Source organism: Grampus griseus (assembly GCF_964374135.1).
Source record: "Grampus griseus genome assembly, chromosome: 5".
Classification (NCBI taxonomy): Eukaryota; Metazoa; Chordata; class Mammalia; order Artiodactyla; family Delphinidae; genus Grampus; species Grampus griseus.
This window is the reverse complement of record NC_138998.1, coordinates 26468508-26481971: the sequence shown is the minus strand read 5'-3', so window position 1 is coordinate 26481971 and position 13464 is coordinate 26468508. Positions and strand designations below refer to the sequence as shown.

At 49.3% G+C, this 13464-nt stretch overlaps 1 protein-coding gene across 2 annotated transcripts in view; it reads left to right on the top strand.

The window, feature by feature from the left end:
* CLSTN2 (calsyntenin 2) overlaps window positions 1-13464 on the top strand; it is a gene marked incomplete at both ends in the record, with an annotated part of 638376 nt that overhangs the window by 522450 nt on the left and 102462 nt on the right. For both annotated transcript variants that reach the window (XM_082654156.1, XM_082654157.1), the window contains one exon: window positions 7582-7767. In XM_082654156.1, coding sequence (XP_082510282.1) covers window positions 7582-7767 — 186 coding nt within the window. The remainder of the gene's footprint in view (window positions 1-7581; window positions 7768-13464) is intronic.

Sequence of the window (13464 nt, the reverse complement as noted above, 5' to 3'; positions counted from 1 at the left end):
CATGGCCCTACCCAAAGTCAGGCTGGGATACTGAGGAATTCACCCCAGGAGCCCTGTAGGGAGAGGAGAGAGAAGGCGAGTCTCAGAAGCCAGCCCTTTTCACTACCATTTACAACAAGGGCCGCTCCCTGGCCTAGCACTTAAGTCCCTTGTAACCTGGCCCCAAAGTTCCTTTCCGGCCCATCTCACACCAGGCCTCCTAGAGGCCCACCCCTGGCCTTACGTTTGTCTGTGCTTTCTGAGTCCTGCCAGGCTGCTGGTCAGGGGGCACCATTCATGTCGTTTTCCATCGAAATGGCACCCGTTGGCATTGTACAGCCCCAAGGCCATGGTGGTGACACCCTAGAGTTCTCTCTGCCCCCCGAATGCCCCTCATTCTCCAGTGCTGTGTTAAGCATGCCTTCTACCGTCTGCATCCTGATGCACTGACAACTGGGGACTTGCTGAGCCTGGAGGGACTGCCCCTCTCAATTAGGTAATTCCTAGAGAGAGCAAACAACTTACCCTTTTGCTTTTCAAACACTAACCAACCGACCCAGAACCCACATCCCCATCCACCTCTTTTATCAGGCTCTCACACTCCAGCCAACATTCACCTGCCCTACTCACCCCAGGGCCAGGTACCAGACATCGAGGGACAGCCCCTACGCCCCAGAGGCCACTGAAATTATACGAACTAGGCGATCCTAAGGCTGCTTACCCTGCCTCGCCTCTTCCTTCCCATGCAAACCACAGTACAGGCCCTTGCCTATGGTTTTCCCCTCTCCCTCTGCCTCCTGACTGACCCTGTGCTTCTCCATGTGCCCCCAGTGGTGTGGGCCCCCTCGCTTTGGGACTTGTGAGTATAACAAATTCTCTTATCAATGGCAATAATATCCTGATCTGTTGGCCTTATCACACTTAAATAATAATACCACCTATATTAAAACAAAGCCCAGGTTACTTCCCCCAGGAAGCTGCCTCTGATCACCCTGGTCGGGATAACTTATCTCTTCCTCTTTGTTCTCTGGGACCCACATTTTGTCCCTCTGTCCCTCTGTCTGCCTGAAAGCTGGCCATGTGGCTGCCTCTGCCCTGACCGTCAGCACCATTCAGTTAAGGGTTATGAGTCATACTTCTCTGCCTCCCTTGCCTGGGGCTCTGCCTGGCACATAGTAGGTGCTCAGTAAATACATGTCATCTAGAATAAAGATAAGAATGATACAAGACTGATGATGGTAGTGGTGGCAGTAGCTCTCTGTTCCTGGTGCTTTGCATACCTTTTCTCCAATTCCCAAAGCAGCTCTGCAAGGTAGATTTGTGTTGTCATCATTCTACAGATGAGAAAATGAAGCTCAGGGAGGTTCACTGATTTACCTAAGGCCACACCGCCAAGAAGTGGCAGAGCCATGGTTCAGACCTGAGTCTGCCCAGCTGCAGAGTTAACACTCTTGAATTTAGTTAAATTGAATTGAAGTTAATTCCACATCGTGTGACACTGTCAGAGGTGATTCTCTGAGTGGGTTGATGGAGAGGTGGCAATCAGGAATGTTCTAGTGTTCTGCAAATGAGCACCAGCCCTAAGCCAGCTGCCGAGTGATCTTTTCAAAGCACAGTCTAGATTCTTCATGGCCTCACTAAGCACCCATTTATGGCTCTTCACTGGCCCTAAGATGAAACCCAAACCTCTTAGCCAGCATCTGTCATCTGATCACTTACCTTTCCAGCCCATCTCTACCTCTTTACTCACCCCCAACTCAGAGGCACTGGACGGCCAGTGGAGGCAAAGATGCTCCCTATTAAGCGTGGGTACCTCCCTGGCTTTGCCCTGGGGGAAAGGAAGTCCCTTGGTGCCAAACCAAAGCCACTTATTTCTAAGAGAAAGTCTTGAAAGATGCCAGGTGGTTGATGCCTGCAGAGACTGGTTAGAATGTCAGCTGCCTGAACAATCCCTGATCAGGAGCGAAAACCCCTTTCCTATCCCTCCCACTCCCGGCATCCCCACATCCAGCCACTTACCTTGTATGAATCCTAGAAAACCCGATGCTTCTTCCTCTGCTAGAAGGTGAGACCAGGAAGAGCTGGAGGCCCTTTGAACATGAACAATAAAGGAAAAAGGAATGTTCGGACACACCTGTGTCTGTCCCTCTCATCCTTCTGCATCCCTTCTGAGTTCAGAATTGGAACAATGGACCTGAGTGTCTTGGATTACAAGAGCCCTCAAAGCCTGTGCTTTCCAGAAGTCTCAGATTAGCTTTGTTCCACCCACAGGCATCTAATAAGAGCATTCCAAGTGGTTAATATTCTCCAGATGAGAAAATATATGTTCCCCCAATTCAGCAGGAGTTATAATGCAATCATCCTGTTTCTAAATCCTTAATGCCCCGAGAAGGAATTTAGCTCCTGAAGGCATTCCAGTGCTAACCTTTTCAGGAATACTTATGATGTCATCGAGCTTGATTATTAAAACAACAGGTGGTCTACTTCCTTTCTCTTCCTTTGAGAAAACAGTGGAACCACAATTCATTAACTAATCTCTAGGTCCTTTATACATTGAAAAGATTTTGTTTCCAAGCAGGACAGCTCAGAGTTTAGGAAGCTTGAGTGGGATGTTTCTATCCTGAGGCTTCAGCAGGAAGGTTGCTGTGTTGGGCCCTTAGCCTTCAACGCTCACGATGAGCCCACGAGGAGGTGTAACTATCCCGAATGTACAGATGAGGCCACAGAGACCCAGAGATGACAACTGTTTTGCAAAAGTCACATGACCCGCATTCGGAGGAGATGAGATTCAAGCCTAGATCTCTCCAGTCTTCAGTGTCCAAGCAACCCCTCACCCACACAAACTGCCCCTAAGGTCAAGCAGTGATAAAACTGACAACAGTCCTTAATCCTTCACGAGCATCAGAGATTATCGTCTTTTTTTTTCATATATCAGTGCAAATTGAAGGTTCAAAAATGAATCTGGGGACTTCCCTGGTGACACAGGGGATAAGAATCCGCCTGCCAATGCAGGGGACACGGGTTCGAGCCCTGGTCCGGGAAGATCCCACGTACCGCAGAGCAAATACGCCCGTGCGTCACAACTACTGAGCCTGCGTGCCACAACTGCTGAAGCCTGTGCTCCATAACAAGAGAAGCCACCACAAGGGGAAGCCCGCACACCGCAATGAAGAGTAGCCCCCACTTGCCACAACTAGAGAAAGCCCACGCGCAGCAACAAAGGCCCAACACAGCCGAACAAATAAATAAAATTGAAAATCTTGAAAGACAAAAATGAATCTGTAAAACTCACCATTCTCAGTTCCAGCAAATCCTCAGAATCATGGAGGAGCTATTGTAAAAGAGCCCTGTGACTGTGGGCAAGTCACACCAACTCTCAGCCACAGTTTTCCATCTGCACAATTAAGATAGTAGCACTCATGGACTTTCCTGGTGGCGCAGTGGTTAAGAATCTGCCTGCCAATGCAGGGGACACGGGTTCAAGCCCTGGTCCAGGAACATCCCATATGCCGCGGAGCCTCTAAGCCCCTGTGCCACAACTACTGAGCCTGCGCTCTAGAGCCCATGAGCCACAACTACTGAGCCCGTGTGCCACAACTACTGAAGCCCGCGCACCTAGAGCCCGTACTCCTCAACAAGAGAAGCCACCGCAATGAGAAGCCCGCGCGCCACAACGAAGAGTAGTCCCTGCTCGCCACAACTAGAGAAAGCCCACGCACAGCGATGAAGACCCAACGCAGCCCAAAAATTAATAAATAAATAAATTTATTTTAAAAAAAGAAAAGATAGTAGCACTCATTCACTGGGCTGCTGGGAGGATTAAATGAAAGAAGAGACCTAAAAGCCCTTAGCACCTTGTAGGTGCTAATAATTTTATGTCTTCTTATTTCCTGCAATAAATGTTATTGCATAAATAATCACTTAACAATAATAACTGTTGAATATGTCCCTTGTGTTTGAGGCTGAAACGACTGCATTTAATCCCCCTAGATCCTGGGTGGTAGGTGTGACTTTTATTGAGACTCAAGGTGGGTAAGTAGTTTGCCCAGAGTTCACACAGGAAGTGGGAGGCCTGGAATTTGAACACAGACACCCTGAATTTAAAGGTCATACTTTTAGCCATCCTGCCATCCTTCCCTCTGGAAAATGAAGATGAATAGATATTTCATGTGACAAAGGCTGAATTTGATGACTTGCATTTTGCTCTCTTAATCCCCACCCCAACTCCTCCTTGGAAAATGAAAGATGTTTGTGTGAGCTTCCCACTGTCTCCAGGACGCTACACTCAGAAAGCTTCATTGATTTCTTTTACTATATGGTTGCAATTTTACCTACGCTTCATAAACCCTCAAAAACAAGCCTCATGAGGTCACCAAAGCAACTGGCAGGTGTGATGATCCTAAAGTTCTTCTGTGCATGATTTCTCTTCAGAGAGGGACTCGTCCCCTCTACCCAGGGGTGGCAAAAAGAATTAAAACTTTGCTAGGACTGTGCCTCCACTGACTTTTCCTTCGTTATTTATTTGCTTCTTTATTTACACTCCTTCAGAAAAGGACTCGATGTGGAATTTCTCATCAGAGATAACCACTAAAATATCTAGATGAGAAAGAGACACCCACAGTCCCCACAGAATAAAGGGAATCGATACTGATGTAAGGCCATACCAAGGTCCCCCTGCACAAAACCATTTCCCCGATTATTTTTAAATCTGTATCTCTAAAGAAAAGGAAGATCCAGGGAGAGAAAAGTGAGGAAGGGAAGGAAAGAGGCCCCCTCCTTGACACCATGTTTAATTATTGGGAAGAGATTCCTCCATTATCGGTTCTGGACCACTTGCCTTGCTGAGGACAAAGAAAAGCAAACATGTGATGGGCTGCTGTTGGGATGGATGGCTCTGCAGGACTGAGGGTAGGGGCAGACGGAGGCAGTACCAGAGAAGCTACAAACAGGCTGTGGCTTCTCTCTCTGGCTCAAGAAGGGAGCCATGGCTGAAGTCAAGGTTAGGTCTCTGAGGCTTCTCAGATCCACCTGGCAAACATTTCCTGTGCTCAGAGCTAGGTGTGGAGGGATCAAAAATAAACGCACAATTCCTGCCTTTAAAGAGTTCTTAGTTACAGGAAGAGGCAGGCACACGAATGGATAATTCCAAGATGATATCCTACAGGATCCATTCACACTTCCTACCACTGTCTAGTGAGCATGTGCTCTGTGCCGGCCATTGTGCAAAATGATGGGGATTCAGGGTAACCGTCAGCTTGGAGTCTAATACTGTAGTCTAATGGTGAATATGCTGTGAGAGCACAGAGGAGGGTTTCAACCCAGACTGGAGAAATCCTGAAAGGTTACATGCGGGCGGTGACAGACAGAAGAGAATAGAAAGGGCACTCCACGCAGAAGAAATGGCATGATTGAATGCTCAATAGTATGAAACATTGTGTACCTAGGACACGACGAGACTTGTCATGTGCGGACCTCTGCTTACAGCACTGTGAGTTTTAGATATATCTAAGAAAAAGCCCTCCTGTCTACCAGTGATTGGTCCTTTAGATTGACCTCTAGAGCGTGGGCTATAGCAGCTTCGTGATCTCATCCTCCGGGAGAAGACACAGCTCCGCGGAGCTCTGAGTAAAAACATGTAATTGGGTGTATTCTCTTTTACTTGTAGTCGTTATCATTTAAACATCCTCCTATGGCAAGTTCCCTGGTGATGAACCCCACAACATGGTGTGCAATCTTTGCTTATGGCTCAGAGAAACCCCTTAGAGTATGGCTGGTTAATGCAGGGGTTCAGAGCTAAACCCAAATTACCTGGTTAGCTGGAATGTGGCAGGGTTGCAGTGCAGGGGGGATGCACGTCTCCTTTGCTCGCTGGGGAAGGAATAACATGGACTGGGGCCCTACTGCATGTCAGGCCCGCATGGTTGCACCTGGCCCTCAGCCCCCCAGTGTGGTCCCTACTTCACTGATGAGGTACCTGAGGCTAGGAGACCTTCACTAACCTTCCCAAGAAACTCCTGACCTGATTGAGTCAAGCCAAGATCATTGCGGCATCCACTTCAAATGAACTTCTCTGAGGCTTCCCATGGGCGTTCATCCTTGACGTTCAGGTCTCGGCTCAGACAGGAACTCTCTCCATCTATGGAGTCACTCTCTGTCACCACTTTTCCTTTCATAGCACTTACCCTCCCTGACAGGACAGCATGGACATATTCATTATCTGCCTGTCTCTCCCAGCTCCACAAGGCAGGGACCCTTCCTGACTCCTTCACTGCTGTATCCGTGATGCTACAAGCAGAGCCAGGTACATAAGAACCCCAAACAAATAAATGCTTTCTTACCAAACGAAGCCATCTGACAGTCCGTAAGCCCAGCCCTTCCACTCCACTGGTTTCCTCAAGGTGGCGGCCGGTGGCCCATGGGGTGTTTGTGGGGAACCCCTGGGTGGCTGATGAATGACCCTACATGCAGGACTCTCTTGAGTTTCTCAAGGGTGAGGGCAGGCAGTCCATGGCTTTTCATTTCTACCTTAGCAAAAGGATACCATCTAGCAATGTGACAGATGTTTGAGATTCATAAACTAATAGTACCACAACTCATGTTCCTTGATGATTCAGACTTCTACCCACAAGTCTGGTTCAGGCTGGCACAGACCTCTCAGGCAGCTGTCGCTCTCAGCAAGTGCTGTTGCCAGTCACCATGAGCGTGGCCTCGACTCGCCTCTGACTTTCAGTGGCTGCTATCATTGTTTCAATTCATTCTTGTGTACACTCACGCTTGGTGTGCATTTTTGTTGATTGCTCTGTTTCGTGTGGTACCATTTTGATTGTGATTTTGTTCCTCTCCAGCATTGTATTGTCTCCAAGTTATTTTTCCACTAAAAAGCAGGGATAAGACCATCAGCCCTCCTTAAGTGGGTCACAGTCCTGAATGTTCGGGAAAGAGTCCTTGCACCTCACCTCGTGGCCTCATGTAATCCTGAATTACCTTGCTCGCCTTTATTTTGTGACCAGAGGTATACGTTCCTAAAACTCACCTTGCTGGGCAAAACGGGGAAAATGGGGCAAGGGGCTTGACACTCGAAAATGTCATCAGTGACACATAAAAAAGAGAGAGAGGGAAAACGTTAGCACGGTGTTACTTTTACACAGGTTAAGTGGTTAAGAAATAGATAAGTACTACAATAAGTAGTACTTGAAGAGACCTGAGGTTTGCTTGTGGAAGTGGACACAGGAAAGGTTGCAGCTGGTACGTTACTGTGAAGAGGGTTTTCTGATGGGAATGGAAAGTTGTAACAGTGGTCCAGGCGGGTGTGGCTTTTCACACGTGGTGAGGGGAGTCGCTGGTAGATGTCTGAGGTCTGTGCACGTGCCTGTTTTGGACATTCCTACATGGCTCGGCTCAGCTCAGCTGGGTGCAGGTTTCTGCATTCACCTAATATTTCTCATGCAAGAAATCTTGCATAAGCAAATGTGAAATTCCCATTATCCTCAAATTGTTTCCTAATATATCAATTGTGGTGGAACAAATTCACGTTTTCAAAACACGTGTTATAGCGGAACTGTCTGTACCTGACTTACTGTCATTCTTCCCTTGTTTGCTCAGATTGGACCAAGAGGATTGAGTACCAGCCTGGCTCAGGGAGCGTGCCCCTGTTCCCCAGCATCCACCTGGAGACGTGCGACGGGGCCGTGTCCTCCATCCAGATCACCACAGAGCTGCAGACCAACTACATCGGGAAGGGCTGTGACCGCGAGACCTACTCTGAGAAATCCCTTCAGAAATTATGTGGTAGGTTTTTCCCTGTTGAGATTAGTTTTTAATTATTTTTTTAAACAATATATACAAAGCATATGTTATTATATTATGAAAGAATCGCCCCTCCCCACTTCATCGGTATGTGTAACCTCTGGATGGATACTGTTTACTTATCATGGTTAAAGGGTCAGAGGGCACAGGTTTTGGCATCAGACACACCTGATCAGATCCCACCATGGACCAACTGTATGGCTGTGGGCAAGTGATGTGACAAAGCCTCTATTCTTCATCAGTAAAATAGGGATTCATGACCTCATGTGTTGTTTTTTTTTTAATTAATTTATTTATTTTTGGCCGCGTTGGGTCTTCGTTGCTGCACGTGGGCTTTCTCTAGTTGCAGTGCGCTGGCTTCTCATTGTGGTAGCTTCTCTTGTTGCAGAGCACGAGCTCTAGAGCGCAGGCTCAGTAGTTGTGGCGCACGGGCTTAGTTGCTCCGCGGCATGTGGGATCTTCCCAGCCCAGGGCTCAAACCCTTGTCCCCTGCATTGGCAGGCGGATTCTCAACCACTGCGCCACCAGGGAAGCCCGACACCATGTGTTTAAGAGCACCTAGCACAGGGCCTGAAGGAACAGGGATCCCTTCCACTGTGTTGGTTTACAGAGAGGTGCCTGCCCAGGGGCCAGTGTGAAGGGTGGTGTCAGCCACTTGGGGAGAGGTGGGTCTCCTCCCCCAGGACCAGCTATGGAACTTGAGGGCTTAGTGCAAGTGAAAGTGCAGGACCCTTTTCCAAAACTATTAAGAATTTTAAGGCAGCAACAGCAAAGCATTAAAGCAAGCTGGGGGCCTCGTGTGATTGTTCAGGTCACATGCTGGTGAAGCCAGGCCTGGCTGCCCAAGTCAGAAAAGAAGAGCTAGGGCGAGAGTGGAGGTGGGATCTGGAAAGTCCAAGTGTGGGGGACAGAGGGCTTGCTGTCCACAGGCTGAAAGATGGCGCCCCAAGATAGGAGCAGGCCGGAACTAGGAGCCAGGCTGCTGGAGGTTCTGTACAAGGGAGCTTAGCTTTACTGAGCACCTGCTGTGTGCACCCTCCTAGAATCTTCACATGCCCTACCCTAAGTTCCCCACTACACTGAGGAGGGTCTTATTCACCCAGTTTTAAAGATGGACAATTTGAGGCCCAGAGAGGAAAAATGACTTGTTCAAGGTCATGCAGATAGAAAGTGACAGAGCCAGACTTTGAAGGTAGGTTTGTGGGAATGAAGGGCTCTTTGGCTCAGGGTCTGTGACTCCGGGCCAGGCCTCTGGAGCCGGAACGTAAACTGCTCAAGTCAGCTGTGGAATAAGATACTCAATACGGGGGGGACGGTGCCATGTGCTTGGTAAACCACACCGTGCACGGGTGGATGGGTCTCCTTCATCCCCACCACGTATACTTCATTTCTGTTCTCTCCAAGAATATTCAGGCCCTCACACTGACTCTCCAGCTGGGCTGTGGGCAGCTTAGGAAAGAGCTTCCTCTTAGACGGGGCCTACACTTGGGGGTAACTCCATCCCCACCAAAGGAAAAGGAGGTCCCGAACACACAGCGTAGCCTGCATCCCCTCCTGGGGACCCCTCCACTACTCTCTTCAGGGCAGTTTTTCTCTCTCAACATTGACACACACACTCATGAACACACATGCACACACAGGTGCATACAGGCACACACAGGTACACACATGCATACACAAATATGCACACACATGCACATACGTGCGTGCGCCCACACACACACACACACACAGCTCTTGCCCAAAGGACCAAGTGACAATTTGAGAACTGAATGTGAAATACACCCTGCTCGGGTATCACCGCGTCCTATTTGTCATGTCACCAGGCCGGCAAGGAGGGCATGTGGGAAGGCCCGTTTTTCCAGAATGATGCAGGAGATTCGGAAAAACACCACGACCTCCATATTCCAAACTGCTCTTGTAAAATTGGCTCTCAGGGGCCCGCAGTATTGAGAAAGCTGCCTCTGGTTCTCTCCTTCAGTCCGGGAGCGGAGAAGCCAGCTCCGCTGACAACTTACTTTGAATGAATATCCCATTTCACTCCCCGCGCACCTGAATTATAAGTCAAGTCCGCCCCATGCCACCGCGGGTGACGGTCATTTCCTGAACTCCTCCAGGTTAGAAAGAGATGATGGAATCAGCTTGTTAAAGATCAGATGGGCCCAAGGGCGCACACTGGTGATTTGATTCTGAATGTTGCGAAGGGGAGACCAGGAGGTAGGTAGAGTGAAAAGGATTTTCTGAGCGAAGAAACTTTAGAGCCAGATTGCATCTGGTTGTTAACGTAGCTCATTGCTTCTGGGCTGCCAGCCTCACGTGGCAGGAAGGCAGGTTAATTCAGTCAGGAAAGCACTTTCCCCTGAGATGCGAGCTTATCTGGTGCTGGGAGCGACCATTTGTTAAGAGAGGTCTGCCTGTCTTTCTGGTGACCTTCCCGGCAGTGCCACCCTCCCATCGCACTTCTGGAAACCCTGAGTGAGCCTGACAGGCAGGGCCACTCCTGCCTCCAGATTAGGAGTCTGACTCTTGAATCGGCGGAGAGAGAGTTCAGGAAAGAAGGGCAGGAGCAAATGAGTGAGACAGATGCCCATCTGCTCTGGGTCAGGTTCCTCAGGCCCCACGCGCTCTCCAAACCGTGAGGGAAAGGCAGGCCAGATCGCTTCTAAAGCAGAGCCTGGGTTGTAATTCCTGACTCCCATGGGGCACCTTAGGTTCTGGAGACAAGCTTCTCTGTGTTTTCAGTGGACGGTCGACAAGTTGCTGGCAGGGTTTCCCAGCCAGGGAGCCGCCATGACACTTTAAGCCCCTGCGTTCTTGCATTTTTCATTCTACAAATCTTTATTGACTTTGGATGGAAACAGGGAGACCACTTAAGATGTTATCGTCATAGTCTAAGCAAGAGAGAATGATTTCTGAACCGGGGGAGTGGCGGTAGGGATGAATTTAAGACAAATTTAGGGGGTAAGAGTCAATCACTGATTAGCTGTCAGCAGTGAAAAAGAAGGAATCTTAGAAGATTCTAATGTGAGCATCTAACTGGACGAGAGTGCCACCAACCAGTAGCCACCAAATTCGGGGCAAGGGCGGATTTAGGGGGCAGTGATGACTGGACCTGTGGAACATCCAGGTGTGGATGCCTAGCTCTAGCCTGGCTCTCCACACCCCGAGGACCCACCTCCATCCTGCTGATCCGTCCTTATAGCCCATTTCTCCCTGCCGTCCTGCCTCTTCTTGGCCAGGGTAACCCATCTGTCGCCGTTCCCAGTTCATTCCCATCCCTAAGCCTTTGTTCATGTTTCTTCCCGCTAGAATCTCTCACTCCTTCGCCATTCCAAACGCTTCCCTTAAGTCAATATTCGCCTGCCCTCTGTGCTCGCCAGGGTCAGTCCTGGGGCGCTTCCTGGTGTCTTTGAGTTCTGGCGTTGCTTCTGTGACATTTGTTGTTGTGCGGTGACCCAGGCAAGGGTGTCTCCCAGAGGCGCCTTGTGGAGGTCCGGTCGCTGCCCACCTGCTTCTTCCTCCTGCAACGTCGCTCCACAACGAGCAATGATGGGATCCTGCGTAAGGGGCCGTCGGACAACAGCTGGGCAAAGCTGCTGTCGGGAAACACCAGACAGGTGCAGTAGCACCAGAAATGGCCTCTTTGTTTCCAGGGGAACACTGGACGTCAGGCATATCGCTGCCTGCAGTTTGTGCATGGAAACACTTCCATTCCATCTTGAAACAAAAACGATACAGGGCCCTGCACCTGTGTCCCCTTCAGCTTATAGGACCAAACTTAGCCTGACATGGTCCCCCATTGCCACTGGCTTACATGAAGCCAGGCCTCTCGGGGAAGTTGGACAAGCCGCTTATCACCTCCTCTGGGTTCAGAGATTCAAGATGAAGGGATCTCCCATCGCAGTCCCAGGCTTTCCCGAGGTGAAGTGTCACAGAACTGCCTTGAGTATGAAATGCATGATGAAGCCCCAGTGACTCTTGGCCAAATTAAACTTGACATTAACCAGAGCCCAAGAAAAGGCTCATTTCCGTGCCCCTGAGTCTCTGCATATTACAATAAACAGCAAAGCAGTTTGTGACACACATGTCATTCGGAGACCAGAGGCCAGGGCTGCTCCTCCCTGGAATCACAGACTCCTGGCATCTGGCCGGCACCTCCCCGTATGACACTCGGGGTCAGCTGCTTTCTATATGTAGAGTCAAGAGCTCCGAGGACAGGTCCTGTTGAAGGAAAGGCTGCAGAGAGAGACCCTTCTGCTAAATCAAGGGATTGAGCTGTCAGACCAGCTCAGATTACCAGTCGGTGAGCTGTTCACAGGATTTATACACTTGTGGGTCCAGGAGGTCTTCGTAGCAAATCCATTCATTCATTCATTCATGTATTTATTAATTCAGCAAATATTTGTTCAGTGTCCAAATGTTCTAACTCGTGAGGTTATCTAGAAGTTAGTGAGACCACTTAACAATTCAGTCTCCTGGGGAAGACAGACATGTAAAAGAAGTTCAGTCCATGGCTTTCTACTACACCGTGCAGCGTAACAGAGCTTGCCCTCACTGAGAATCACAGTTCAAGGCTTTTATACCTTCAGAACACCCCAACCAGGGGAAGCCATCATCAGTTCCTCCAAGATGCCTCGAAACAGCTGGAGCTTCCAGGGGGGGCAGAACCAGCCCCCCAGTCATAGCCAGTGTTTCTATTCTCAGAGAGTTGAAGTGGGCCTCTGTCTCTAAGGAAAACTGAGGCATACGTGTTGGCAGTCCCATTAAATCACTACTCATACATGAGCAAGTGTGCACACACTGACCCGCGGGTGACGACAGTGAGCAATGGGCTTCTCTTTGGATGTGACTTCTTTGCAGTCAATTACGCAGCTACCATACAGCAGGCCCTTCTATTCCTGGAGAAGGCTTTTGCCTACAGTGGCCTTTCCCAGGCTGGTCAGCACCTGGGTACCCACGGCTCTGCCCCAAGAGCTTGGCTGACCACCCTCATCCAAAGCCCAGCGTGCTTCACCTGGACAATTCAGGGCCTTTGAGGAACCCCTCTTGTCTAGGATTCCAGAGGTGGAATGATAGTCTGATCAACGGTGCGAGCTCTGGAAAGGACATCAGAAAGTCCTCCACATCTATCCTGAAGGTCTGCAGATAGAGAAGTGCAAATGGTAGCCACTGATGTCAGTCACTTAATGTGGTGTATCAGTCAGGATAGGGCAGGTTATGCTGCAATAACAAGTGATCCCAAAATCTATTGGCTTCAAATAACAAAGGTTTGTTTTCTATTCCTACCACATGTCCTTCTCGGGTTGACTGTGGCTCTGCTCTATGTTAGTTTCCCACTGGGATCCAGGCTAACAGAAAGGCCTCTATCTAGAACACTGTTGATCTCATGGCAGATGGAAAAAACATGTGACGAACCATGGACTGGCTTGTAAAACTTCTGCCCTAAGATGACACGTCACTTGCACTCACATTTCATTGGTCAGAGCAAGTCACAAGGCCAAGTGCCATCAGTGGGTCAGAAAAGTATGTTGAGAACAGAATGCTTTCTATCGTCATGTAGTTCAAGTACAGCCTTTGTCAAGAGGGCCTCCCTGGCTTCCCCTGAGACTCTCTAGCAATGAACTCTTCCACATGCCAAAACTAAAAGACTTTCTACTGGGTGACTAGAGGTAGGGCCCA